General features: G+C 40.4%; 1 protein-coding gene across 1 annotated transcript in view; it reads left to right on the forward strand.

Moving 5' to 3' along the window:
- The first annotated feature begins 1,262 nt into the window (after positions 1 to 1,262).
- The window catches only part of LOC135464930 (cell adhesion molecule Dscam1-like), a 59,385-nt gene continuing 34,348 nt past the window's right edge, over positions 1,263 to 26,299 (forward strand). The window contains exons 1-2 of the mRNA XM_064742513.1: positions 1,263 to 1,361; positions 25,902 to 26,234. Coding sequence (XP_064598583.1) covers positions 1,292 to 1,361; positions 25,902 to 26,234 — 403 coding nt within the window. The 5' untranslated portion in view covers positions 1,263 to 1,291. The remainder of the gene's footprint in view (positions 1,362 to 25,901; positions 26,235 to 26,299) is intronic.

The raw sequence follows: 26,299 nt of genomic DNA on the forward strand, positions 1-26,299 counted from the left end.
TCGATACCCCATTAGCTCCCACAATATAATCTCCATGTAAGGCAAAATCTCCCGCTTTAAGGGTTGACTTGAAACCGCCTCGGCACGCGAATGTATAAACACCATCACAGAGGCGGCCCGTTAACGTGAATATTGGAAAACGATTTACAGTGAGAGAATGCTATGCGTAAAGTAGCAAAGGCGCATTACTGAGTATTGCAGTCGAGTGGCGGGTTATGGAAGCAAGGTCTAGGGCATGCTTTACACCAACAACCAAATACAGCGTGGACGGGCCTGATTTGCCTGCTGAGGAGAAATTTCTATTTGTCCTTGAGATAAGCAATGTACCACAGAATAATATCTGTATAGGCCAGTTGTCAAACGTTAAGAAAACCCTTCCTTACACGTGCCAAAACAGAGAGCCAAGGAGAGCCAAGGAAACCAGAGGAAGCTTGGTCTAACACAGGAGGCCATCTAGTCCATGACCATCTGTGCCTGGCATAGTGCAAAGCCAAGAGAAACCCTCTTGTCCTATATGGCTGGAGAACCACATCATGTCCAGAGGTGGCCTTTAGAAGCAACGAGCTCCAGAGGCAGTGTCTAAGAGGAGAGCGCAACAACACTACTCCATCGTCATGTAGAGCGAAGGACTCCACAGCTTTTGGAGATGCACTACATCTTGTTTTCTATTAGCTTCTTTTTATTCCCACAACCAACGGAATATCAGTGTTTGGATACCGAGTGTTGTTTGTGATTCATATATACGACATATGACTTATGCGTGTGTTAAAACTTGGATGCCAGTCATGTCGTCCCGGTGTGGTTCTACAGCCTGGCATTGAGAACCCTGAATCCAAGGTTCCTTGACCATGTCCGAGATCTGGGAACCCCTGCTTTACGAAGCAGCGCTCAACCCGATGCCATCTCGCTAGCTGAGTAACCTGGTTTTACGCTAGTCCCATTGTTGAATGCTCGTACCATTTCTCTGGAATGCCTTGTTTGTATACATGTTTGCCCATCCTTTCGTCAACTCATCGATGTCAATGTGGAAATAATCACTGAGTCGACCTAATTATTTACAAGTAGTTAATGACTTGCTAATTGGGGCTTTGTTTCATGCTTCCGCTTTTTGACGATTAAGCGTTTGTCCTGGATTTGCCCGATATATGAACGCCCATTATAAAATAATAAGCAGATTGTTTGGAATATGCCATCCTAACTCGCTATACTCTCCCGTTAACATTGTATTAGTGCCGGCTGGGATTCGCAGACTGCAGCTGTAATCTGGTCTTTGGAGCTTCATATCTTGACCATGTATTTTTGGAACATACCCTCGGCACCCTCCTTAATTGGCACATGTTTCATCCTGTCAACGTTTTTTGGTAAGTGGATTTTATTGTCTTTCAAAGGCCGTTTTTCCGATGTTGTCTTTACATTGGCTAATCAGGCAATGCGAGATTGGGTGTTAGTCCACGCACGGAGATGCTGGGCCAGTGAGTGGGCTTAGAGTAAGTGAGTAGCCAGGCCATAGCTCCGTCCGCGGTCTCCAGTAATTAACAGCACTGCCAAGCAGAGACCAGAAAAAGCGGGATAACCCAGTTACACTCAGCCATATCGATGTAAACACTCTTCGATCCGTAGTCATGGCAACCCTGTTTCAGTTAAAGCATATTTGTTATTATTGAACTCGATGTCATTGCCGAATGAGGTAGAGTTGTGTGTGGCTCTATTTTTAAGCCGAACTTTTTTCTCTTTCTTTTCAACCACAGAACGGAAACGGAATTGCCAATTCACTCAATGGACCACCCGTTGGGTGTTTCTGATTAACCTGATTGTCGCCATTTTCATTCCGTGATCCTCGTACATAAATTAGTATATATGAGTATAATAGCTCTGACATTCTATTCTCGTACTTTATACTTACACCCAATACTTTTGTTTCTTTGATGTATCCATCCTGTAAAGTCTTCAATGCCTCACAGACTGATTGACTGAACGAGTCACTGATAAATCTCCTACACATAATTGTGATGCTCAAATGTAAGTTAAACATATCTACGTGATACCCTTGACATTTATTAATAACACAAAATGTAATATCGTCTTTGTGTTGCTTATTGATTCATCATGTCGTTATGCCGTCAAATAACTGAAATATTACTTGATACGCTGTAAACACAAGTCAAGAAAACATTTTAAAGTATCGATTAGTTATGCATTTAGTGTTTCTTTCTAGTACGTGTGTGCAACGTAGATTAATTGAGTAAGTAACGATCTTACTTAATGAGTGATCTCGATGATTACTTCTGTGCCATTGGACTCTTGCACCAAATATCGGCTACACCTATCTTGTGTCTTTTTCTTGCGCCGATTGACAACTAAATGTACTGTTTTCTTTTACCAAATGACGACTGCATATAATTTTTCTTGGGCCATATGACGACTACGTGTACATTTTCTCAAGTTGCGTGGGAAATGAATTTAGTACTTAAATTTCCAGTGCATGTAAGAGCGCATACTGCACAGTGGCAAATGAACTAGGTTAGATTAAAGAATTAATTTCACTAACGATCTTTCAGTCTCAGTTTGGTTTGTCAGAACTGTACAGAGACGTGGTGGACCGGTCAGAAGTCATTGGACATAAAGTGATGGTTGATCTAACAAACACCCCTTCGTTCAGATTTACTGAGATTTAGCAATGCATGAATGCACATAGAATGGTACAATGCATATATGCAGTCAATCAATCAATCAGCTCTGACCACCCAGGTTTAGCGCGTGACGAATGCCTCAGCCTGTGGTTAGTGTCAACACACCGTATGTTTACAGCCTGTGCACATTACCTTTGACCATTAATTGTCACTGGGATACATCTATCATTTATACTGCGAAATAGTTTGCCTCTGCTATAATGGCAGCATTTGCAGCGCACTGTGTATTGAACCCCTGTAAACTGTATACATCTGCTCGTGTCGTATTGCGGCTCACTTTATACATTAACCCCAGACAGGTGACCCTCTGTGGTGTCAATATGGTTTTCGGGGGCAACGTACGGTGTTCCGTATTGCCCCGTGTACAGATGGTCCGGATTTTACAAGACATAAGGCTGCTAGGTACGCTTTATTAAAGTTTACTTTATTTTGCATAAAATCGATGGAGCCCTAACAATGTGCCTGTTTTCCCTTGAGGCAAACTACCCTGGTGTAGGCTGGTATGGTCCCGGGACTCTCAATACGCTGTTGACTGACCCGCCACAGTTGGTCGCTATGAATGGACAGCCAGGTTATCTCAATATCACGATATAATTTCCCCGGTGTTAAGCTCGTCTCTGTATGTACAGACGATATGCTGAGGCTGATAGAGATTGAACGGATTGTGGTTTATAATGGAAAAAAAAACACTTCCCCACCATATACATTTTCAGGATATTCAATGCGTTATGCCTGCATGGGATAAGCTGTACGCTACCCCACAGTAGAGCACATCGTTAAAGAAAGTTTGTTAGGTACATCATCTCAATAACTCTGACAACGTTACTTATTGATGCATGGTTGAGCAAGGAGCGCAAATTTGAGATTTCCTGGGAACGTTTGGAAATTTTATGTTAAAATATATATGGGTTTTCAAATTTGATTTTTAAAAAAACGTTTGTGACATGAATTAGATGTATGCGTTTGTATTGTTCTTAAATACAAGATATTTTACCAGGCATTAGCAAAGTGGGTTAGCAACTTGATGTTAACGCCCTGGATAAGGCGTTAAGCCTTAGTCAGATGAATAAATAAATTAAAAGTGATTAAGTACACGCGAAAGATCCGCTTTTAACTACACAGTAAACATGAGTACATCCATAATATTTGATAGTAAATTTTTGATTGAAATATAACCCTAAGGAATTCTAAGGGAAGCTGACTTATTTTGAGGCCATATTGAAAGAAGTCATATCTTTTAATTGAAATGACAAACGTGTGATTGTGGTTGTAGTCTTGGGAATTCCATTAATTTACTCATAAACTAATCGGCCCCAGACCAATTTTCTGTAGTGTTACTGAGTGCGTGTGGGCACCGGGTGTTGTGTAACAGTCAATGATGTCATTGTCACAGCGCTACACTTCACGCGGGAACATAGGCTTGGCATAATTTCAGGGGGCAGCTCTGGAATGTCACCTATACCATAACGCTATTCATCATTAAAGATAAACGATACCACAGTTTATTAGTGATGAAACAGGAGGTTCTAGCACGACTGAGGTCAACGAGTACGATTGCCTAAATATCGACCCAGAGAATCTACCGCTAAAAGCATCTAAAAGCACATCAATTGTACAAGAGGCTAAGGTTGTTAAGTAATACTCTTGAGGGGCGTAATGGGCAAACATAGGAGGGAAGTTAATGGTAAATATGGGACCTGTGATTTAATACTCATGATGAGTGGGAAGTTAATGGCAAATATGGGACCTGTGATTTAATACTCATGATGAGTGGGAAGTTAATGGTAAATATGGGACCTGTGATTTAATACTCATGATGAGTGGGAAGTTAATGGTAAATATGGGACCTGTGATTTAATACTCATGATGAGTGGGAAGTTAATGGTAAATATGGGACGTGTGATTTTAATACTCATGATGAGTGGGAAGTTAATGTAAATATGGACCTGTGATTTAATACTCATGATGAGTGGAAAGTTAATGGTAAATATGGGACCTGTGATTTAATACTCATGATGAGTGGGAAGTTAATGGTAAATATGGGACCTGTGATTTAATACTCATGGTGAGTGGGAAGTTAATGGCAAATATGGGACCTGTGATTTAATGCTCATGATGAGTGGGAAGTTAATGGTAAATATGGGACCTGTGATTTAATACTCATGATGAGTGGAAAGTTAATGGTAAATATGGGACCTGTGATTTAATTACTCATGATGAGTGGAAAGTTAATGGTAAATATGGGACCTGGGATTTAATACTCATGATGAGTGGGAAGTTAATGGTAAACATAGGACTGAGTTGTACCCACAGACTGACGGTATTGTATGTTAGCATGAGCACGAACAGTTGTAAACATGAGATTGCAGGGTTAGTACCAAGAACGGATGGGACTTGAGCAGTGAACATGCCGGTACTATACCTACCACCAACTTACCACCAAACACCATGGCGAACATGCCGGTACTATATCTACCACCAAGTTACTACCACATACCATGTGAACATGCCTGTACGGTACTATACCGATCAACAACTCACCGCCAAATACCGTACCATATCTACCACCAACTTAAAGCCAAATACCATGCTGAACATGCCAGTAATACACTTATCACAAACTAACCACCAAATACCATGGTGAACATGCCGGTACTATAACCTACCACCAGCTTTACACCAAATACCATGGTGAACATGCCGGTACTATACCTACCACCAGCTTTACACCAAATACCATGGTGAACATGCCGGTACTATACCTACCACCAACTTACCACCAAATACCATGGTGAACATGCCGGGACTATACCTACCACCAGCTTTACACCAAATACCATGGTGAACATGCCGGTACTATACCTACCACCAGCTTTACACCAAATACCATGGTGAACATGCCGGTACTATACCTACCACCAGCTTTACACCAAATACCATGGTGAACATGCCGGTACTATACCTACCACCAGCTTTACACCAAATACATGGTGAACATGCCGGTACTATACCTACCACCAACTTACCACCAAATACCATGGTGAACATGCCGGTACTATACCTACCAAAAACTTACCGTCAAATACCGTGCTGAACATACCGGTACTATACCTACCACCAACTTACCACTAAATACTGTGGTGAACATGCCCGTAATATACCTACCACCAACTTTCCAAATACCATAGTGAACATGGCCGGCACTATACCTACCACCAGCTCACCCCAATTACCATGGTGAACATGCCGGTACTATACTACCACCAACTTACCACCAAATACCGTGGTGAACATGCCGGTACTATACCTACCACCAACTTACCACCAAATACCGTGGTGAACATGCCGGTACTATACCTACCACCAACTTACCACCAAATACCGTGGTGAACATGCCGGTACTATAAATACCACTAACTTACCACCAAATACCGTGGTGAACATACCGGTACTATACCTACCACCAACTTACCACCAAATACCATGGTGAACATGCCGGTACTATACCTACCACCAACTTACCCGCCAAATACCGTGGTGAGCATGCCGGTACTATACCTACCACCAGCTTACCACCAAATACCTTGGTGAACATGCCGGTACTATACCTACCACCAACTTTACACCAAATACCATGGTGAACATGCCGGTACTATACCTACACCAACTTACCACCAAATACCATGGTGAACATGCCGGTACTATACCTACCACCAACTTACCACCAAATACCATGGTGAACATACCGGTACTATACCTAACCACCAACTTACCACCAAATACCGTGGTGAACATGCCGGTACTATACCTACCACCAACTTACCACCAAATACCATGGTGAACATGCCGGTACTATACCTACCACCAACTTACCACCAAATACCGTGGTGAACATGCCGGTACTATAAATACCACCCAACTTACCACCAAAATACCGTGGTGAACATGCCCGTACTATAAATACCACCAACTTACCACCAAATACCGTGGTGAACATACCGGTACTATACCTACCACCAACTTACCACCAAATACCATGGTGAACATGCCGGTACTGTGGCTACCACTTACTTACCGCCAAATACCATGGTGAACATGCCGGTACTATAAATACCACTAACTTACCACCAAATACCTTGGTGAACATGACAGGCAGGCCTACTTGTGGGGACAGGGGCTGAGTAACAGTATATGCATACGTTTTAGGAATATCACACAAGGTTGAGTGGAATCAATAGAATATATGACATTAGCTAGGCTATTAAACAATGCAAGAGGCGATTGAATGTGATATTCACGGGATTAAGGGCGGAATGTATTGGTATACCTGGGATTTACAAAGGTTATTATGGGATAGGAGTGGAGTGTAAAAGTTAACATGGTGCTTTGTGGCTTTGATATAATAGGGGGCGGAATGTAAAATTTAACATGGTGTTTCGTGGCTATGATACAACAGGGGGCGGAATGTAAAAGTTAACATGGTGTTTCGCGGCTATGATACAGTATTGGACTGAATGTAAAAGTTAACGTGGTGTTTCGTGGCTATGACACACACTGGTGGGAGGGGGGGGGGGCAAATATAAAAGTTAATATGGTGTTTCGTGGCTATGATACAGTAGGGGGTGGAATGTAAAAGTAACATGGTGTTTCGTGGTTATAATACAATAATGTGCGGAATGTAAAAGCTAACATGGTGTGTTTTGGATGTGATACCATTAAGGGACGGAATGTGAGAATTAACAATGTTTTTCGTGGCTAGGTACAATAGGGGGCGGAATACAAAGTTAACATGGTGTTTCGTGGCTATGATACAACAGGGGACGGAATGTAAAAGTTAACATGGTGTTTTGTGGCTATGATACATTAGGGGACGGAAATGTAAGAGATAACAATAGTGCTTTGTGGCTATGATACAATAGGGGGGCGGAATGTCAAAGCTAACATGGTGTTTCACGGCTATGATACAATAGGATACCGAATGTAAAAGTTAACATGGTGTTTTGTGACTTTGATACAATAGGAGACGGAATGAAAAAGTTAACAATGGTGTTTCGTGGCTATGATACCATAGGGGCGGAATGTAAAGTTAACATGGTGTTTCGTGGCTATGATACAATAGGGAGGGAATATTAGAGTTAACTTCGTGTTTTGTTGCTATGAAACAATAGGGGATGGAATGTAAAAGTTAACATGATGCTTCGTGACTATGATGCAATAATGGGCCGGAATGTAAGAGTTCACAATGGTCGTACTTAGAGGGGGTGAAATGTAATAGTATGGGGGCCTCCGTGGCTCATTTGGTTAGCACGCTAGTGCTGTGTAATGACCCAGGAGCCTTTCACCAATGCGGTCACTGTGAGTTCAGTCCTCAGGCTGGCTTCCTCTCCAGCCGTAGGTCTTCTAGCAACCTGCGAATGGTTCTGGGTTTCCCCCCGGCACTGCCCATTTTCCGCCCACCATAATGCTGGCCGCCTTCGTATAAGTGAAATATTCTTGAGTATGGCGTAAAACACCAATCAAATAAATAAATAAATGTAATAGTATTACATTGTATTGTGGGGTTATAACACAAGAGCGGGTGGAATTTAAAATTATGCACTTTTTTAGGATATCATACGAGAGGGAATGGAAGTTATAGTATGCATTGTATTTTACGCTTGTAATATAAAATGGGCGGGAATGTAAAAGTGTACATTGAGAGTTATAATACAGTTGATGCAATTTATAATTGAGGCTTCGAAATGTATGTAAGGAACTCTATAGTGCTATAATATATAAGGTGTACATTCATGTAATCCCATGTAATCGTATACATGAGATTAGGATATCATAGAAAAAATATATCTTATGACACGTGAACGTGTGTGCAAACTGTTTGGCTATAGGCAATGAAAGGTGTAAACTATAGACACTTCTCAGAAAAAAATCAGCCATCCGTCAAAACACCGAGATTAAAAATATATTGTTTTAAACAGGCATGATTGAGAATGAAAAGAAAGAATTAATGTTTTCAAGAAGCAGGCCTTGTATAATGGGCGATTAGAGTTGCAGTAGTAAACATACGCTCAGTGTGTTTGCTAACATGTGAATAAACAGCAGACCTATGTAACAATGACGTGGACACAGACAAAGAGGGCAAATCGTTACGCAACCGGTGACCTTTACAGAGTACGTGCCCGTTATCTTCGTTCTTATATAGTCAGATACACGTGTTGACCCTCTCCAGTTTGTATAAGTACATACAGTATACACAGCCTCTTGTCAGGATGATTGATTGACAGGATTAGAGAGCAACATCTGCACAACACAAATAGGTGGCGGTTGAACAGTCGCAACCTGGCATGCATGATCTGCGAGAGGGCGGGACGCTTTAATGCCTTTGTCCCGCCTCCTGACACAATTAGCTGGATTTGGCGCACTTGCACCTGCGCTTATTTTCTGCATAGTCTATAGTGAAGATCAAATCTAGGCGCTTAAACCTCGGCGGAAACTAAACATATTATATCGTTTAATCAAGAAATGACTTATCCTTCGGAAAAACCGGGTCGTGTGTAGACATTAGTAATTGAATACAACAGATGTTCCTTTACCGAGTAAACAAGGCCGACAATAACATTGAATGTGAAGTACAACAGATCAATACTGTGTGCAGGATCTCAACCTCTCATACAGTGTAGAAAAATACAATATTTATTCAGACTTTTCTATAACCTGAAGATATATTCATATGTCAAACGCGACTCTTTGCAGATGTTTATATAATTCTTATTGGGGACTTATTGATACCACACAGGCTTTTGTCTCGCGTCCATAATTTATTACTTATCTTATGATTTACATATTGCGTAGAAGAAAAAAATCCAGCACATATGTGATCCCTGTAAACTCAATGTTTTGGTAGCCAATTAGAGAACTTTGGTGTCCTGGTACGAATAAAGACTAATAAATCAGTGCAAGTCTACCGCAAAGGTGTAAGGTTGCATTTTGATGCTCAGGTGTGTACGTGGAGGAAACCAGATTGTCGGAATAAACCGCAATCCTTCGCCCACAAACCTTCTGTCTTAACTACAGACAGAACTGGATTCTAACCTGCTTCTTTTAAAACATATATATATATATATATATATATATATATATATATATATATATATATATGAGAAAAAAAACAGCCTCTCTTTGGGGCCCCTTATAACGTGTGTTTTAATATTAAAAGCATTATACCGCTGATGTATAATAATGTATATACATACTGACAGAACTTTCGAACTCCCATGTTTGTGACGTTAATTTATGACAGGCATTTTGGCTTTCACTGTTGTTTTGTTATCTGTGACATTTACGAGGTCCATGTTTTTTTTTCCTTTTGCACATGTATCCGATCTTGTGATAATATATATAGGGCTCTATCATGTCAAGGTAATTATGCGTTCTTGGTACAATATGTGATGCCAAGGTGCGCCTGTATTTACGCAGAAATCAATCCCATTTTACAGGGGCTTTAGAAACGGACGACAAGACTTTACTCTAATACCTGGCCCCTAAATTACACCCCCAACCCGATATGCTTTTATAAAATGTGTTTTTTTTTGTGTTTTATGATAATATCTCTCCCGGCTATTTATTTCACATCAAGATTTAATCTGTCTACTGGTGAATTACCTATTTGATCAATAATACGCGCAGGACTAATCGTTTGAAGAACGTTCTCCTAAATGATACTGGACTGTTCCTGATTCATAACATAATAGTATCACTGAGCGTGGCATTTGCGGAAACATGCGTCGGATTACAATGTCCAACCTATAAAAACATGTATATGTGTATGATCACAGCTGGCCGAAGTCATTGCGAAGGCATCCGAAACTACCGATGTTTCCCGATCGCTGGCTTGTTTGATGCGGAGGGTTGCGTGAAGTGCCTGGAAGATTGTTGTAGTTGAATGAGATGGCTGTAGCTTATGATCGATTCACCTTCATCAAACTCCGACCAGACCTAGGCCGACCCTACTCGCTGAGGCGGACCTACCCGCAGGCCAATGCGGGGGAAGCCGATCTGCTGAAAGAAATTATTTTGACATTTTTCCATACATGCTATAACCTGCCTGTCCAAGGTGCAGCGAGGTAACGTATAAAATATAGTCAATAAACCCATATTACGAGCGTGTTTTTTGAGATTCTGCTTCTTTTATCCAACTGTGGTGCTGTTGTAGTAACTGTGTGATCGTGGGCCCTTGTGAACAGAGCACGATGCAAATGACGATGAATCCTGACTCGTGATGGCAATGTTAGTGACAACGCCATGGTGAACGAAACTCAAATATATTTGTTCCATTTTACAAAATTATTTAAAAACTGCTTTGCCGATTATGCATATCAGGATAGAAAAAAGAGATGTGGTATTCAGTATGAGCTGCAGGTTAAAACGTATGATATGTCCCCCACCCCCACCCCCTTCCTAGGAGGACTGAGCTGATATCACTGCCTGATATGTCTGCTGTTGGAGTGATGAATATGTCCAGTAATGCAGCACTACTGTACTGGTCAGAGCGGTAATATTACCTGCCACCTCTCAGCTATACATATACATATATAACGTTTAAATGGATAGTGTCAGTCTAACAAACCGTAAGCCAAACTATACTCAGCAGATATTGATGGAGTGCAAAATGATAACCGACATTTACTGTAAAGAAAAATGATTGCTTCGATTTTTTATGACTAAGAATTCTCATGGTTTGTCCGATCTGAATTCTATTAGCAGTGACTGTAATTTCTTTTTTGCTGACCTGTTTTGACATTAGGTTATTACACGAGTGTGTGGCGTCAGACTGGTTACATTCTGATCATACAGGTTGGAAGCTCCCACGGCAAATTGTTGATGCCTAGTTGCCATTCGAGTGAAAAAAGTTCAACACTACAGTTACTTGGGTTTTTGGTCTTTACGGGGATTAGCTGCTGTTGTGATATGTACTTTTATTTGACTGGATATTAACACCGTATTTTTGCTCTAATACTCTGCGGTTAGGTGTGTGCGTGGAGGAAACCAGATTGTCGGAATAAACCACTATCCTTCGCTCGACAAACCTCCTGTCTTAACTGCAGACAGAACTAGATTCTAACCTGAGTCTTTCAAAAAACATATATATATACATGAAAAAAATAAACAGCCTCTCTTTGGGGCCCCTTATAACGTGTGGGTGAGAAGGCTGCAAATGTTTTAATATTAAAAGCATTATACCGGTGATCTATAATAATGTATATACATACTGACAGAACTTTCGAACTTCACTGTTTGTGACGTTAATTTATGACAGGCATCTTGGCTTTCAATGTTGTTTTGTTATCTGTGACATTTACGAGGTCCATGTTTTTTTCCTTTTGTACATGTGTCTGATCTTGTGATATATGTAGGGCTCTATCTTGTCAAGGTGATTACGCGTTCCTGGTACAATACTGGGATCGCTTTGAATCCAAGGGCATTCTGAAATAGAATAATTTAAATGATTAATATGGAGCCACTCAAATTTGACATGGTCATCTGCTGTCCCTATTTACGGGTTCCCGAAAGAGTCACGTCATATGCTCAAAGGTTTGACATTCGAATCGCAAGAACCTTCATCTTATTGGTCAGGTCTGAAAAACTCAGATAGATTATCCACTGAAACACGCTGCATTTTCCGTGATCGTGGATTTTAATTTTTCTACAGCATGTTCAAATGAAGCTTTTCATGAATTTCTTGTCTAAGAATTTAAAAAAAAAGCCTACCTGCATAGGTTAAAGGGCCCTGGCGTTCCTACCACCATAACCGTGTGGAAACCTCACCAAAACAGTTTAGCTAAGCTATGCCTCGAAATGACCCAAAACCAGGCACATGGGTCGGAAATGAATGGAAGGATTTTATGAATACGTCACAATAATAAGCATGCGAAGCGAAACATTTACAGAACAAATTATAATTGTTCATAATCTGACCCTGCTATGTACCGCCAAATGCATTAACTTTCATACTGTTTTTTACTCAAAATGTTCTCACATGAAATGAAAAGGTACATGTAGACCTAAAACAGTTTGTTTCATTATTGTTTCATGTAAATTGAATTTACATTTTTCTGTCATGTTTATCTACAAAGACCTTGATTTGATGAAATGAGATATGATTATCTACATGGGTTATTATTTCTTTGCGGGCAAGCGTTGTGGAAATATATGACTTTATTAACGGCTGTAAAGTGTGAGAATATTCCCTGATATAAAGAATTCATATAAATCAACACATCCATCATGTAAACTGATTGCGCTGAAGATGACATGGATTTATGTATCGTATAAATTATGCATGTTTCTCATCTAGTTAAGATATATGTACCCAAGCGCGTGCGCTTCATCACAGTGGCGATTTTAGCGCGAACCTAACACGCTGGATCACCCAGCGCTGGTTTTCACAACTGTACCTCTGATATGTTTCGATCTGGTACAAGGCTTAATACGGAGCCCGTACCTCAGTACCGGCTGTAGCTGTGTTTGTACATTACCTGTCAGTCCGACTCGTCACTGGTCATGACGTAAGCCTGTCATCTTTATGATTCCGTTATTACAGCCCACACCGAGATTTATGACATGCCGCCTTGATGACATAACTCGCTGTGATAATCTCTACAGCTCTTGTCACTGTCGGGGCACGTAAATTGGTTTATTTGTCCATTAACTATATTTTTCTCCGTGACAAACCTGTAAAATTTCATTTACGGTCTCTCGGCGAGAATCAATAAGAAGTGACCTCATTTCAGCGATCAATACCCATATGATATAGTAGAAAAGCGACCACATAGGCTGGAATCTTGGCACTGAGCACAGCTTCCGGAGCGCGGGGCTCTACAATCTAAAACACAAATGCCGAAACTAGGCATTAGAAGCCAGATATATTCTTACTGATCGCGTGAATGTTAACTGCACATTAGACCTAGTATTAAAGCAGAATGTGTGATTTGTTCGGCGACATTCTATAGGCATTGGTGTTTAATTTAGGTTGGCCTACATTATGTTCTATCTGTCGGTGCAGAAACCATGGACCGGAAACCGGCTGAATTGGTGAATTGATCTTCCTTCTGCCTTGTCATTTCTTCGACTAATCCATTAGTATCCTCTGTCCAGGGTGCTCATGTTCCTCCGGTTGGTTTCCATGCCTGCGTTTCACTTTTGTCGTTACAGGTGTCAAAGATCAAAGCCGTGGTCAAACGGTCACTGATCACTTATTGGTGACCATTTTGTCCGCAGATGTTGAGCTCAGCGCAGCTCTTTCTGTCACATTCCGATTCCACGCCTCAGCCACTGGTGATGGCCATAAGAAGGACGTGTGAACATACACGTTTAGGCCAGGCCAGCATTCCTGGAGCACAATGCATTCATGTATAGATACTCATATGCACGTTCGCATTAACTGGACTTCGATTTGTTGTCACTTAGCCCGCGCGGAGATGTTACCATGGAAACGTAGTCGTAAAGGCATGAGCACGGCGTAGCTGGAGTGTCCAGAGAGAGAGAAAGGGAGAGAGAGAGGGGGGAGGGGCGGGGGGCAGCCATGTTTGGTAGACCACTTGCTCATTTTCTCCGCTGCCTGAATGCATCATTCTTTGGAAGAGCACAGAAATCTGGGATAGAAGCCCTACCCAACTACAGCCCAAAGAGACCACATCAATCACTTCACCTCTCCACCGGTCCTTCCCATCAGTTGATTAAACTTTCCCCCAAACCCATGTTTTTGTGGAGAGTCAAAAGGAAGGGTTCAAAAGATGCAAACTACAAGGATCATTTCAACGAGTGTAACGTCTGTGCAAATAGGATAGATGATTAAAACAAGATACAATCATGACGGTCATGGAGAGGTTTTGCTTTTCTCTGATATTGAATTGTACACAAAGACGATAGCTTTATCGACCAGTACAAACCTGGTGTAGTCACAAGCCCCGATAGCATCGTATGTGCTCCGCATGTGTAAGAGTTCTCAGATTGCCCTCGTGCTGTTGTGTGATATATTTTGGTCGTGATTGGTTTTGTTCCATTGTCATGTTTCCTTGGCTCTTAATTTTGATTTATTTATCTACGGCTTGTTTGACACGGTGCTGATTTTACAGATTGCTTAAATAAAATCCTGGCTGATTGTCGATGTTTATACTAACTTATACTGTTTTCACACTACACTGACTTTACAGATTGTTTGACACAATGCTGATTGTTTAAGCAAGTATTTTCAGATGGATAAATCTCCGGTAGTAAGTGGGAAGGTCTGCCAGCAACCTGCGGATGGTCGTGGGTTTCCCCCGGGCTGTGCCCGGTTTCCTCCCACCATAATGCTGGCTGTCGTCGTATAAGTGAAATATTCTTGAGTACGACGTGAAACACCAATCAAATAAAATAAATAAATCAAATGGATAAATGGCACAAATGTCCAAACTCTTCAGACGGACACGATATTCTGGAAGGCACTGGGATTTTTTTCAAGTAGTAGCTAGTATGTCTCACCGCATGTAAATTGATTGTTTTAGGTTTCCACAGGATCCGAATAGATGTTGTCGATTGCTTATAGCTCTTAACTGACTATGGAAAGTCTCTCACGTGTTTATCTCACGTTATATATATATACATATATATATATATATATATATATATATATATATATATATATATATATATATATATATATATATATATATATATATATATATATATATATTATTAAAATACATATGTATATGAATATATATGTAATGAATTTCAGTCAGGCTGTAACCAAACACAGCAACCTCACGCACAGTCACCACATAACTCTTTCTCTCGTCATGTCCCCTGTTACTCAGAGAGTGTATGTTAAATATTTATTGAACATAAATCGCTTTCCACGGGGTTATAATCTTCTTGGCTTCAGCGTAAATGACTGACCCCGCTGATTGGTTTGCTTTTCGAAATGCCACACACTAGCGATTGTTGCGCTGTACCAATTCTCAGCGGTACAACGGATTTTGCTCCATCCGCGATAACAATTAGTGTGGCGCAGAACTCTGCATTACATGCGTATGGAAAGTGTAGTGTGACGGACAAACTAGAATAAATTGACTTAAATTCATCATCAATTAAAGCACTGTGCAGCTTTATTCATCAACTGGTTGAGGTAATGTACTAGAAGATGCGATAGAACGAGTGATGTTCTTATTGTACGTATTTATTTATTTGATTGGTGTTTTATGCCGTACTCAAGAATATTTCACCTGTACGACGGCGGCCAGCATTATGGTGGGAGGAAACCGGGCACAGCCCGGGGGAAACCCACAACCATTCGCAGGTTGCTGGGGGACCTTCCCACTTACGGCCGGAGAGAAAGCCAGCATAAGCCGGACTTCAACTCACAGTGACATAGTAAGTCGCTTACATGTTTCCAGATTTAAATTCCACTTGTATATGTCTTCAAGCCTTGAGTTTTTTGTTTTGTTTTTGACGTATCACAAAGTTTTAACTTTGATTTGGTTAATAATTACATCTGATATTTAGTCTTTACACAGTTTTTTTAACACCTTCGTCTAACTACATTGTATTAAGCAGAAATGATACCTTGTTATATTTCATTAAAGTCCTGTAGAGTTTACACTCGCGGATAAGGCGAGAGCAGTTTCAGCCGCAAGACCAGAAACACTTTCGTGAGGAACCTGCGTGACAAACACCATGACCTAGATTCGAACCTTCGACCTCAGTTGAAATAAAACAAAACCAAGGCTTTAGTCAATTTGTGTACAGAATCGACATGTTCATATGTATTGAACTGAGTACTAACAACTGTGTATGTACATGTATATTAGGATCTGTTGAAGTAGAAATGGCGTGTATGTTAATATTTATGTTATGCAGTGCGCGAAATGGCTATATACTGTGCGCATCTATTCGACATATATGTAATCCCGTGCTGGCGTGTATATTATCTCTTCCCGCCATGGAGAGGCGTAGTACTCACATCCTGCAATTGTATGTCTGAATATCGACTGACGGGAAACCCTGCCATCCAATTGATAAAAATAGAATCCCAGTTGAAGAATGTTTTTTGTCAAGCCCAGTAATTGTATTGTCCACTAGATGAGAAGTCTACACACGAAACCCACGAGCATACTCTTGCTGTCATTTCTAGTCGACATTGGCAGTTCCGACATTTTTGACTTGGTATTGTTTTATGCCATTTTATTTTATTTTTATTTATTTGCTGAGGTTGCCGCAGGCTACATTTCTTGTTTCCACCATCTACATTAGACTCAAAGGTCATATCGTTGTGAACGATATAATATTTTTTTAGTTTCCTAGTGATCATGTAAAGGAGAGAAACCACCTATTCCCATGATGATAAAGTATTCCAATACCGAAGATAAGTTATTAATTTAATTGTATCCCCTTATTTCACTGGTATTCGACGTTGTATAATATTCTAGACAGAAAAAAGGTTAGTTGGCACTGGTATAGTTTCTGCTTTAGGGATTCAGCTTATTTTGACCTTCTCGTCAATAACTAATTTTTATGGCCACAGTGTTTTTGGTTCTCTGTTTCTTGAATTGTTCAGTACGACGTTAAACCCCAAGCACTCACTCACTCACTCTTGAATTGTTAAGTACGACGTTAAACCCCAAGCACTCACTCACTCACTCACTGTTTCTTAAAAGTTCAGATGATTAGTGTCGGCCTATTACTGTGTTTATCGTTTATGTTTTCGTTGGTTTAAGAAATTTCAGAACTACTATGCATCGTGCTATCGTGATTGTGACTTTTGCTTAACGCCATTCCCAAGAATTTTCGACGGTGGTAATTTTTATGGGTGGAGGAAACCGCATTGACCAAGGAAAAACGACCGACCCTTTGGCAAGTTACTGACGAACTATTCCGCATGTGACCTACAGGTACACACACAATATTGCTAGAAGATAGTCTTCAATTAGGGTTAGACTGGGCAAACGGGCACACGAGGGTCGAAGTCCGCTTGTAGTCTCCAAGGCCCCACGAACAATAAGGGCGGGATAATCTATACGTCCCTTGTCCATTTAAGACAGTGTTTGAACCAACATCTCGAATCTGCAAGGCAAGCGCTTTAACCACTATGCCAGTTCCATTCATCCTCGTATATATTTAACTTCAGAGTTGTTCCACAGAAACTTTGGTTTTAATTTATTTTACATATTTGACTGGTCTTTGATTCCCCTTTCTCAGGAGACATTACTTGTGTGTGTATATATATATATATATATATATATATATATATAGATATATATATATATATATATATATATATATATATATATATATATATATATATATATATATATTACCCTGATCAAGCTTGTGAGTGGAAGGAGCCGGACATTCAGAGCCCAGTGCGCATGACAAACCTTGGGACGTTATTGCCGCAATGTGTTCCAGCGTGGGTACAGTTAGGACGTGCCAGATTATTACCAGGGCTTTAAGGCGAGGGACGTCTTATATCATTGAGCCAACGAGAACCATAAAACCTTTTGACAATACAAGACTGATTACTGTTTATAAATACTTGGTGCTAACGGGCGATATGAAATATGGGAGCTGTGTGAAATTACCGCGAACAGCGTATCCAAACCTACAATATTCCATTACCCAGTAGATGTTGAAAATGATGGGAAATGTGGCTGTACAGAATCATGTGCTGGTGGATTAAAATAATATGACGAGAGGCCTGCGGCTAGGGCTTGTGTGTGTGTGTGTGGGGGGGGGGGGGGGGGGCGGGCGGTATCTTGATTTATTACCTGTCTTGATATGTATGTCTGTATACGAACGCATCCGTATTATGCCAACCTTAACATTTACTGCTATCTAACTGATACGAGCTTTTCCTGTTCAACATTTGATGGAGATTGATCACGGAGACATAAGCACTTGTACACGAGCAACTCAGATAATTTTTCGGTGTGCTTTGAATTCCTCGAAGTCTATGATAGAAAAATAAATGTGTCAGAGATTGCCATGTTTATGAGAGGTACAAACACTTGACCTGGTGCTGAATGTCGCTGACGGACACTCAGTCATAGCGAATGGTTGATATGACGGCTTTTTCAAACACAAGCTGTCATCCACAAGCCGCTTGTCAGGAAGTTAACCCTCGATAGCCATCATGCGTCGGTAGGAAACCGACTTTGGAAGCTTGGCATTGTACTGAAGCCTAGTTCGAGCATTTGTAAAGAGCAGACGACATCTAGAATGACTCGTCGACAAGTGGCTCCTATTGGCGCACGTGACGTTAACCACGCTGTCAGTACAAAATCACAATGCCAAGTTTGACCATTTCTCCTCGGCTTTGTACATTCACAAGGGCTCTGGATTGAATTCTTATGTTAGTGGAAGAAATGCGCCGCTAGCTGTTTGTTATTTGCTAACAAATCATTATCTCAGAACTTTGTATTGTAAATATTCCGCATGTATTACCCAACTGTATGTATAGACCTCTGTGTGCCTAGATGACATACACACTTTTGGATCAGTCGAATCTACATTATTTATTTGCTTAGAAACATTTTCCCTCACATGAACTGTTATACACGACTTTGGCTATTTACTATAAGTGTTGCTTATAGTTGCATAGTGGCCTTTCGGGGCTCAAGAACCATGTATAACGTACACATGTTCTAAGTTTCCAGATGTAAGCGGAATACTCCGAAGTTAATTATCAAGGCTGGTATGCCGTTCACTACCACCTGGTGTCAACGATTTAGTCTCTGTAACTAGATGCAAGATGTGTACTTCTGAGTCATTTAATTATGTAGATCTACATATTGGTTTTTGGTTGTCATTGTAAGTGACTATATACTCTTTTGACTCATTTAGTGTGAGGGAAAACAGTATGGAAAGTAGAACTAAAGCAACAGTAGCAGGTGAAACCCGGTCTCTTTTCTATATACCGTTAATATTGTTTAATCTATAATTGTTCATGTAAATGTTTCAATGATAGGAACTGCGCCACCCTACTATAGCACCATGACTAAAATCAGAATCAAATTAAAAACCTAAGAATTAGATAAAAAATGTAGTAGATTAATCGTAATATTACTGGTTTGACTTCCCGAATACTGTGATTTCCTCACTATCACTGAACAGTAACTTGAATACAATATTACTAGTCTAAAACTCCAAATGGTGTGGTTTCCTCGCATTTAATGAATAGTAACTTGAACACAATATTACTGGTCTAGAACTATTCAAATAGTGCGGTTTCCTCACATTTAATGGACAGTATCTTGAACAAAATATTATTGGTCTAGAACTACTCAAATAGTGTGGTTTCCTCACATTTAATGGACAGTATCCTGAACAGATAATATTACTGCTCTAGAACTACTCAAATACTATGGTTTCCTCGCATTTATTGAACAGGTATCGTGAAAACAATATTACTTGTCTAGAACTACTCAAATACCATGGTTTCCTCGCATTTATTGAACAGTATCGTGAACACAATATTACTGTCTAGAACTACTCAAATACTATGGTTCCTCGCATTTATTGAACAGTATCGTGAACACAATATTACTTGTCTAGAACTACTCAAATACCATGGTTTCCTCACATTTAATGAACAGTAACTTGAACACAATATTACTGGTCTAGAACTACTCAAATACCGTAGTTTCCTCACTTTTAATTAACTTGAACACAATATTACCGGTCTAGGTCTACTCAAATACCGCGTTTTCCTCAAATTTAATGAACAATAACGTGAACATAATATTACTCGTCTAGAACTACTCAAAGGCTGTGGTTTCCTCACATTTAATGAACACTAACATGAAACACAAAGTAAAGGGCCCAGGTCTCGGGGACTCATGGTCAGCCTGAATATTCTGATTGGCCCTTGCTTCGAAGAGCCGGGCAAACAGCCCTTGATGGTTACAGGCCTTCCAGTTGTTGATGAGTGAGTCTGGTTGTAAATGTGCTAAGTTTTAGGTAAGTGTAGTCTTGGTTGTTAATGTGCTAAGTTTTAGGTAAGTGAGTCTGGGTGTAAATTGTGCTAAGTTTTAGGTAAGGTGAGTCTGGGTTGTAAATGTGCTAAGACGAGGCGGAAGACCTTAATAAGTCTCACAAAGATGTGTCTTTTAGGCCTACGTGTAGTCATTGGGAGTAACATACGGAATATCCTTTTTGTTACCTAATTCTGCCTAAGCCATGATGCTTACTAGTGGGGTGGGGAGGAGGGGGTGTAAATTTGCTACTATTTAAGCATTTTACATGAACAGTTAGAAAAAATTTAGCTGAGGTAAACTGATAGTTACGTGTGATCATTTACAAACTACCACGCTGTTCTGGTCGTATTCTCAATACTGTAAGTGTTTTATACCCCTTAGGTTGTAGGTTGTACAATTACTTTGCCCAGTTTTTTCATCACTAAAAGGGCTCCTGTTTTGATCATGGTATTTATGAAGATGAAAAAACCGATGACCACAGACTATTGAGGTAATGGGTTCGAATCCAGGCTATGTTGGTCAGTTAGAAACCTGTTTAGGTACGGCGTCCCTTATGCTCTCCAACCAGAATGTTTATTCATTTTTTGGTTTGATTGGTGTTTTACGCTGTACTCAAGAATAGTTCACTTGTACCACGACCGCCAGCATGGGAGGAAACCGGGCAGAAAACCCGAGGCCTACGACCATCCGTAGGTAGCTGACAACTCTTCCAACATACGGCCGGAGAAGTCAAACCAGATTACACTTAATACGTAAAATATTCTTGCCTACGTCGTAGGGCTTAAAGCAGAAATCAAATAAATAAAATTCCAAGGTACATAAAAATAAGTGAACTAGTTCCTGTTTACAGCTCTGTTAAAGTATTCCAAAATCATCTCTGCTTTGTGACTGCATGTGGCTGATTGTACATTAATATTGATCAAACATATGGACGTTTTCCTGCAAATTATTAACATGGGAAGTGCGCGATCACCACTCCCGGAGGTATTTTCATATCCTGTTGAAACTTACATAATACCCCAAAGACTTGCACAAAACGCAAGCTCCGTGCCTTTGTGAATCAATGAATATTCTAGGCTATTGGGATTGGATCTTACACTGGTGGTATACAAAGATTTCTTGGTACAGTTCAGTACATCGAACTATTCCTTAGAGTAGTGGTTGAATAAGACAGATCAGCATTAATCTCACAGCTTGTCGACCCTGTTAGGGTACAGGAGAACATCAAATCAGGTTATTCCACAGTTTTTATTTTGTGTTTATGTTGGTTGAAAAGTCAGTTTCCATGGCAGTGACCGGTAATTGTGATGCCCTTTTTGCCGCGCGGAGAGTGGTTGAGGACACGAAAGCCTCATGCAGATTGCGGGCCAAAACGAATGTGCGTAGCTTACCATAAATAATTAATGAACAGAGGGTTAGGCACTTCCATCGATTCGCCAGTTTCATGTGCTGGCCTTTATCCTACACACAGAGCTGGGATCTGGCTGACCAGACCTTCCCATTCTGTGATAATTCCATTGCGTAAATCTACAGCTGACCTTTGTTTTCTTGCATCCCTTCTTCGCAAAGCCGATGCCTGCTCTAGACAGTACGTATAATAACTGATAGTGTTATAGTTCTTCAGTCGTGTTCGTGTTCTTGAACCATGGGCTTTTGATTGATAGGCGAAAACATGGATTCCGTGCCGGAAGTTTGTCATGTGCTGTATATATCCTCATTTTTTTTTTTTTGCGCGGCGACATGCCATACCACCATGTACATTCAGCTGGGACTTGAGCTCTACAACATGCCAAAAATAAACCCAGCATAACTGCTATTTTTGAGCTGCTGTGACTGGAAGTAAAGTTATTTTATCACCTTGGTAACCACCAAGGGAGTGGGTAGTAACCCGGGACAAAACTTTTTTACATGTAGTTCAGAAAATGTGGACAAAATTCTGATATATTTCAGGTGATATTGTGTTTTTTGGATATGTATTAACAACCTCTCATGCGTGTGTGACAGTTTTTTCATATCAAATCAGTGACCCAGCACTATTCAGGCCTGGAGGAAATCTTGGACCTCATTGCGTGAATTGCTCATTACAACATTAATGTGTCTTGTCTTGCCTTGAAATGTCTGTCCGAACGTCATAGTTCATTATAACATCATGCACACAGGTGAACGATTCCTTGTACGTATTCGTCAGGATATATTCAGTTAAAACTTTTTATGAGCATTTGTGGAATGCTGCATGGGAAGAGTATTGATTACAAACGCATTACCACTACAAAAGTTACAAACGAAATGCCATGTAGTATAACGGTTAGAGGCGTATCGCTAGTATAACAGACACAAACGTATTGCCAGTATAACAGTTACAGATGTATTACCAGTGTAGCTGTTAAAAACGCATTACTAGTATAACAGTCACAAATGTAAACTTACTCAAACGTATCACTTACCAGTACAACTGGATACAAATGTATCATCAGTATTACGTACAGTTACAAACGTATTACCAGTGACAATTACAAACGTATTACAAGTGACGGTTACAAATGTTTTACCAGTAACAATTACAAACGTATTTCCAGTATAACAGTTACAAACTTGTACACGTGGTCATAAAGCGATTACAGTCGCATTGTAGATCATGAATTCAGTGGGCCAGATGGTCAGGCCTTTCGCATTTGGAACGCGATATACACGGACAACCTCATTGAGAAAACTAAGGATCTGCCTATCAGACTTCATTAATGTTGTAGGAAGTACAGGCAGACAAGGTGTTATGTTGAATGATGGCAGTGTAATTACCCGGTTTGGATCACATGCGCAGTGTCTTGTATCCGGGGCATTCTCTGGCATCACTCTGACTCACACTGCCTAGACGAAAGTTTTAAGGAACAGACATCAGCTTCCTGAGTTCATGTTCACTCTCTAGTTCAGAGCTTAGCTGTATTTGATTGAGTTGTACACTGTACTAAGCAGTTTTTAAAGCGGTTGTAGCAGGTTGATGGGTGGAGGAAATCAGACAGACCTATACAAAGCCACCGCGCCCTGCTATACATCTGATATGTCTCCTGACTTAAGGTCACAAACCAAACCATCGACTGTTGGAACACTCGACCTCTTTTGGAAATAACAATAATAATTACGTTCTTGAATGGGTTTGGCAGTCAACTGTTGCTAAAATAATGACTTCCTGTCGATGGCTTTATGTAAACACTAAAAGAGACATGTTAAAAAATAGTCCTATACCATGTTGTAAAACGGCGACGTTATCTTGCGCTTGTTTTTTCTACTGATCTGAAATGTTACGGTCCATAGCCAAGGCCCCCAAATAATTTGCAGCAAACTTAAAAAATGGCGAACTTCACAATTAACGGCGTAGTGCTACACTGTTTCACAACTTAAGGATATTATGAAGAAAACAAACCACTCTTCGCATATGCCTACGTTGGTATGGCCAAAGTTACTTTACGCAAAATTTAGAGAAGGTAAGTGACATTCACTTTATGTCACTTGTCTTATGTGGCCAAATTAATTGGTAGGCCTATACTTACTTAGGCAGAAACTGCACTGAAATTCCACTGGAGTGAAAACAACAACACCGAAGGCTATACAAGGGGCTTTAGATCGAGTATTTATTAAACTTTTATGATTGCAAAAATACATCAACCTGTCATGAAACCAGATAGCATTCTTGCCACAGAGCCATTTTATTTGGCATTACGTATAGATGTTAGGAGAATCAGATCGTCAAACAATAAAACATTTGCAGTCAAAATTGGACCGTCCCAATCGTAATGTAGTGATTGTGCAGATCCGAGTGTTTTTAGAACAGCCTCTCAGCTGCTTACGTCACGTCATTTTCTCCGGCGTTAAATGGTGCGCGTTATGATTTGCCGTGACCACTGGCGTTATCACTCTCATGGGAGCTAGGCCATTGGCAGCAGCGCTGAATAAAACGGAACAACTGTGATTGTGTCATCAACGTGGAAATAATGGGACCCGTGACCCTGTGCTTACGGCACTCCTGGGAGTGAGTAAGATAGAGGGAAGGCACGGAATGCTGCCCAGAGATTTACCTAACACTATACGTATCGATCCATTACAATTGAGAACTAGACAGATTCCGAGATTTCACAAACATCAACTCAAATAAACATTTCCTTTCCTCGTTCTCTCCTTATACCTGAGATGCACAGATATTTCTTGCTGGTATCTGATCTGAGTTAGAAATCATAGGCTACACAAGTTGTTTTGGTGGCCTCATGCAGGGTCCGAGAAGTAAATATTTAGGCGAAGGTCGCCCGAGTTGAATCAAACAAATTTTACCTAACCTAAATTACCAAGGTGCAATAACCAATTGATTTCCAGTCTATCACAGCAGATTTATTTCACATACAAGAGACGTGATTTTGCTGTGCATGTGGCTGTGTAATGACTGCGCATAACCCGTTCATTCTTAATATTGTTCCACAAATCAATCTCATTAAAATCCCAACACTGTCGCTTATTGAACGCTATGGATTTTCTTGCATTTATACATTGTTCAGTATACCTGTGTATAAAATCTGACAAACATTGTTATTTTTCTTTTAATAGCATCTGCACTTTTGTGGTGTTTGCCCACACCATATCGGTCATTCACATGAATTATAAATTTGTCTGGGAAAAAACCCCTCAGCGATGTGTCTGAAGATTTGTTACCATGGTAACAGTTTTATGATTTATTTGACGATCAAGCTGTTTCATTTATGATAATCGTGATCTAGTGAATATTAAAACTGGTGACATATGTGTGACTACATGTACTTTCAGATTTCTGTATTTATACGACCAGTGGAATTGTGCAAATTTTACCGTATCTCTTTATATCTTTATCTTTATATCACACTTTTTACGTTCTATGATATAAGCACATTATTCCTTTCCTCAAACATGGCAACGCAGATGCGAGTTCTTTTGTCCTGATGCAGCATTATTCAAAGCGTTTCCTATGTCAGGAAATTAAAAATACGAATGCAACCTACTGTAATTTTTTAAAATTAATTTTGGTGTTAGGCCTACACATAGCCAAGCCAACCTTTTCTCAGAAATAAGTAATTTAATAGTGCAAAACAGAAAAGCAACTGGAATTTCCCATGGTACTGATTTAAAATTTTTCTCTTTGAACAAGCGTATTAAATGTATAAATATCTGTCTTTTGTTTTAGCTTCTACTTCGTGTTACCGGAGGGGAAGTGACCCCGAGGGTCCAGTTTTCGTGTACGAACCCCGCAGTTCTGTCATTTTTTCCAATTCCTCTGGCACGGCCATCTCGTGCACTGCGCATGGGCGCCCCGCTCCAATCATGGACTGGGTAAAGGATGACGGAACGCCAATACAGGAAGTTGACGACATACTCCATATCCTCCCCAATAACACATTGTATTTCCCGCCTTTTCCCGGGGACCGTTTTTCCAAGGACGTCCATACAGCCAAGTACAGGTGCACGGCTCAGAATACGGCGGGAAAGATCATCAGTCGATTGGTTCATGTATCAGCAGGTAAGTACTGTTTCCATTAGCCCTCGGCCAAAGCAGGTTTCATTATTCTCTTAACGATCAATGGT

The sequence above is a fragment of the Liolophura sinensis genome, chromosome 1 (assembly GCF_032854445.1).
Source record: "Liolophura sinensis isolate JHLJ2023 chromosome 1, CUHK_Ljap_v2, whole genome shotgun sequence".
Taxonomy (NCBI): domain Eukaryota; kingdom Metazoa; phylum Mollusca; class Polyplacophora; order Chitonida; family Chitonidae; genus Liolophura; species Liolophura sinensis.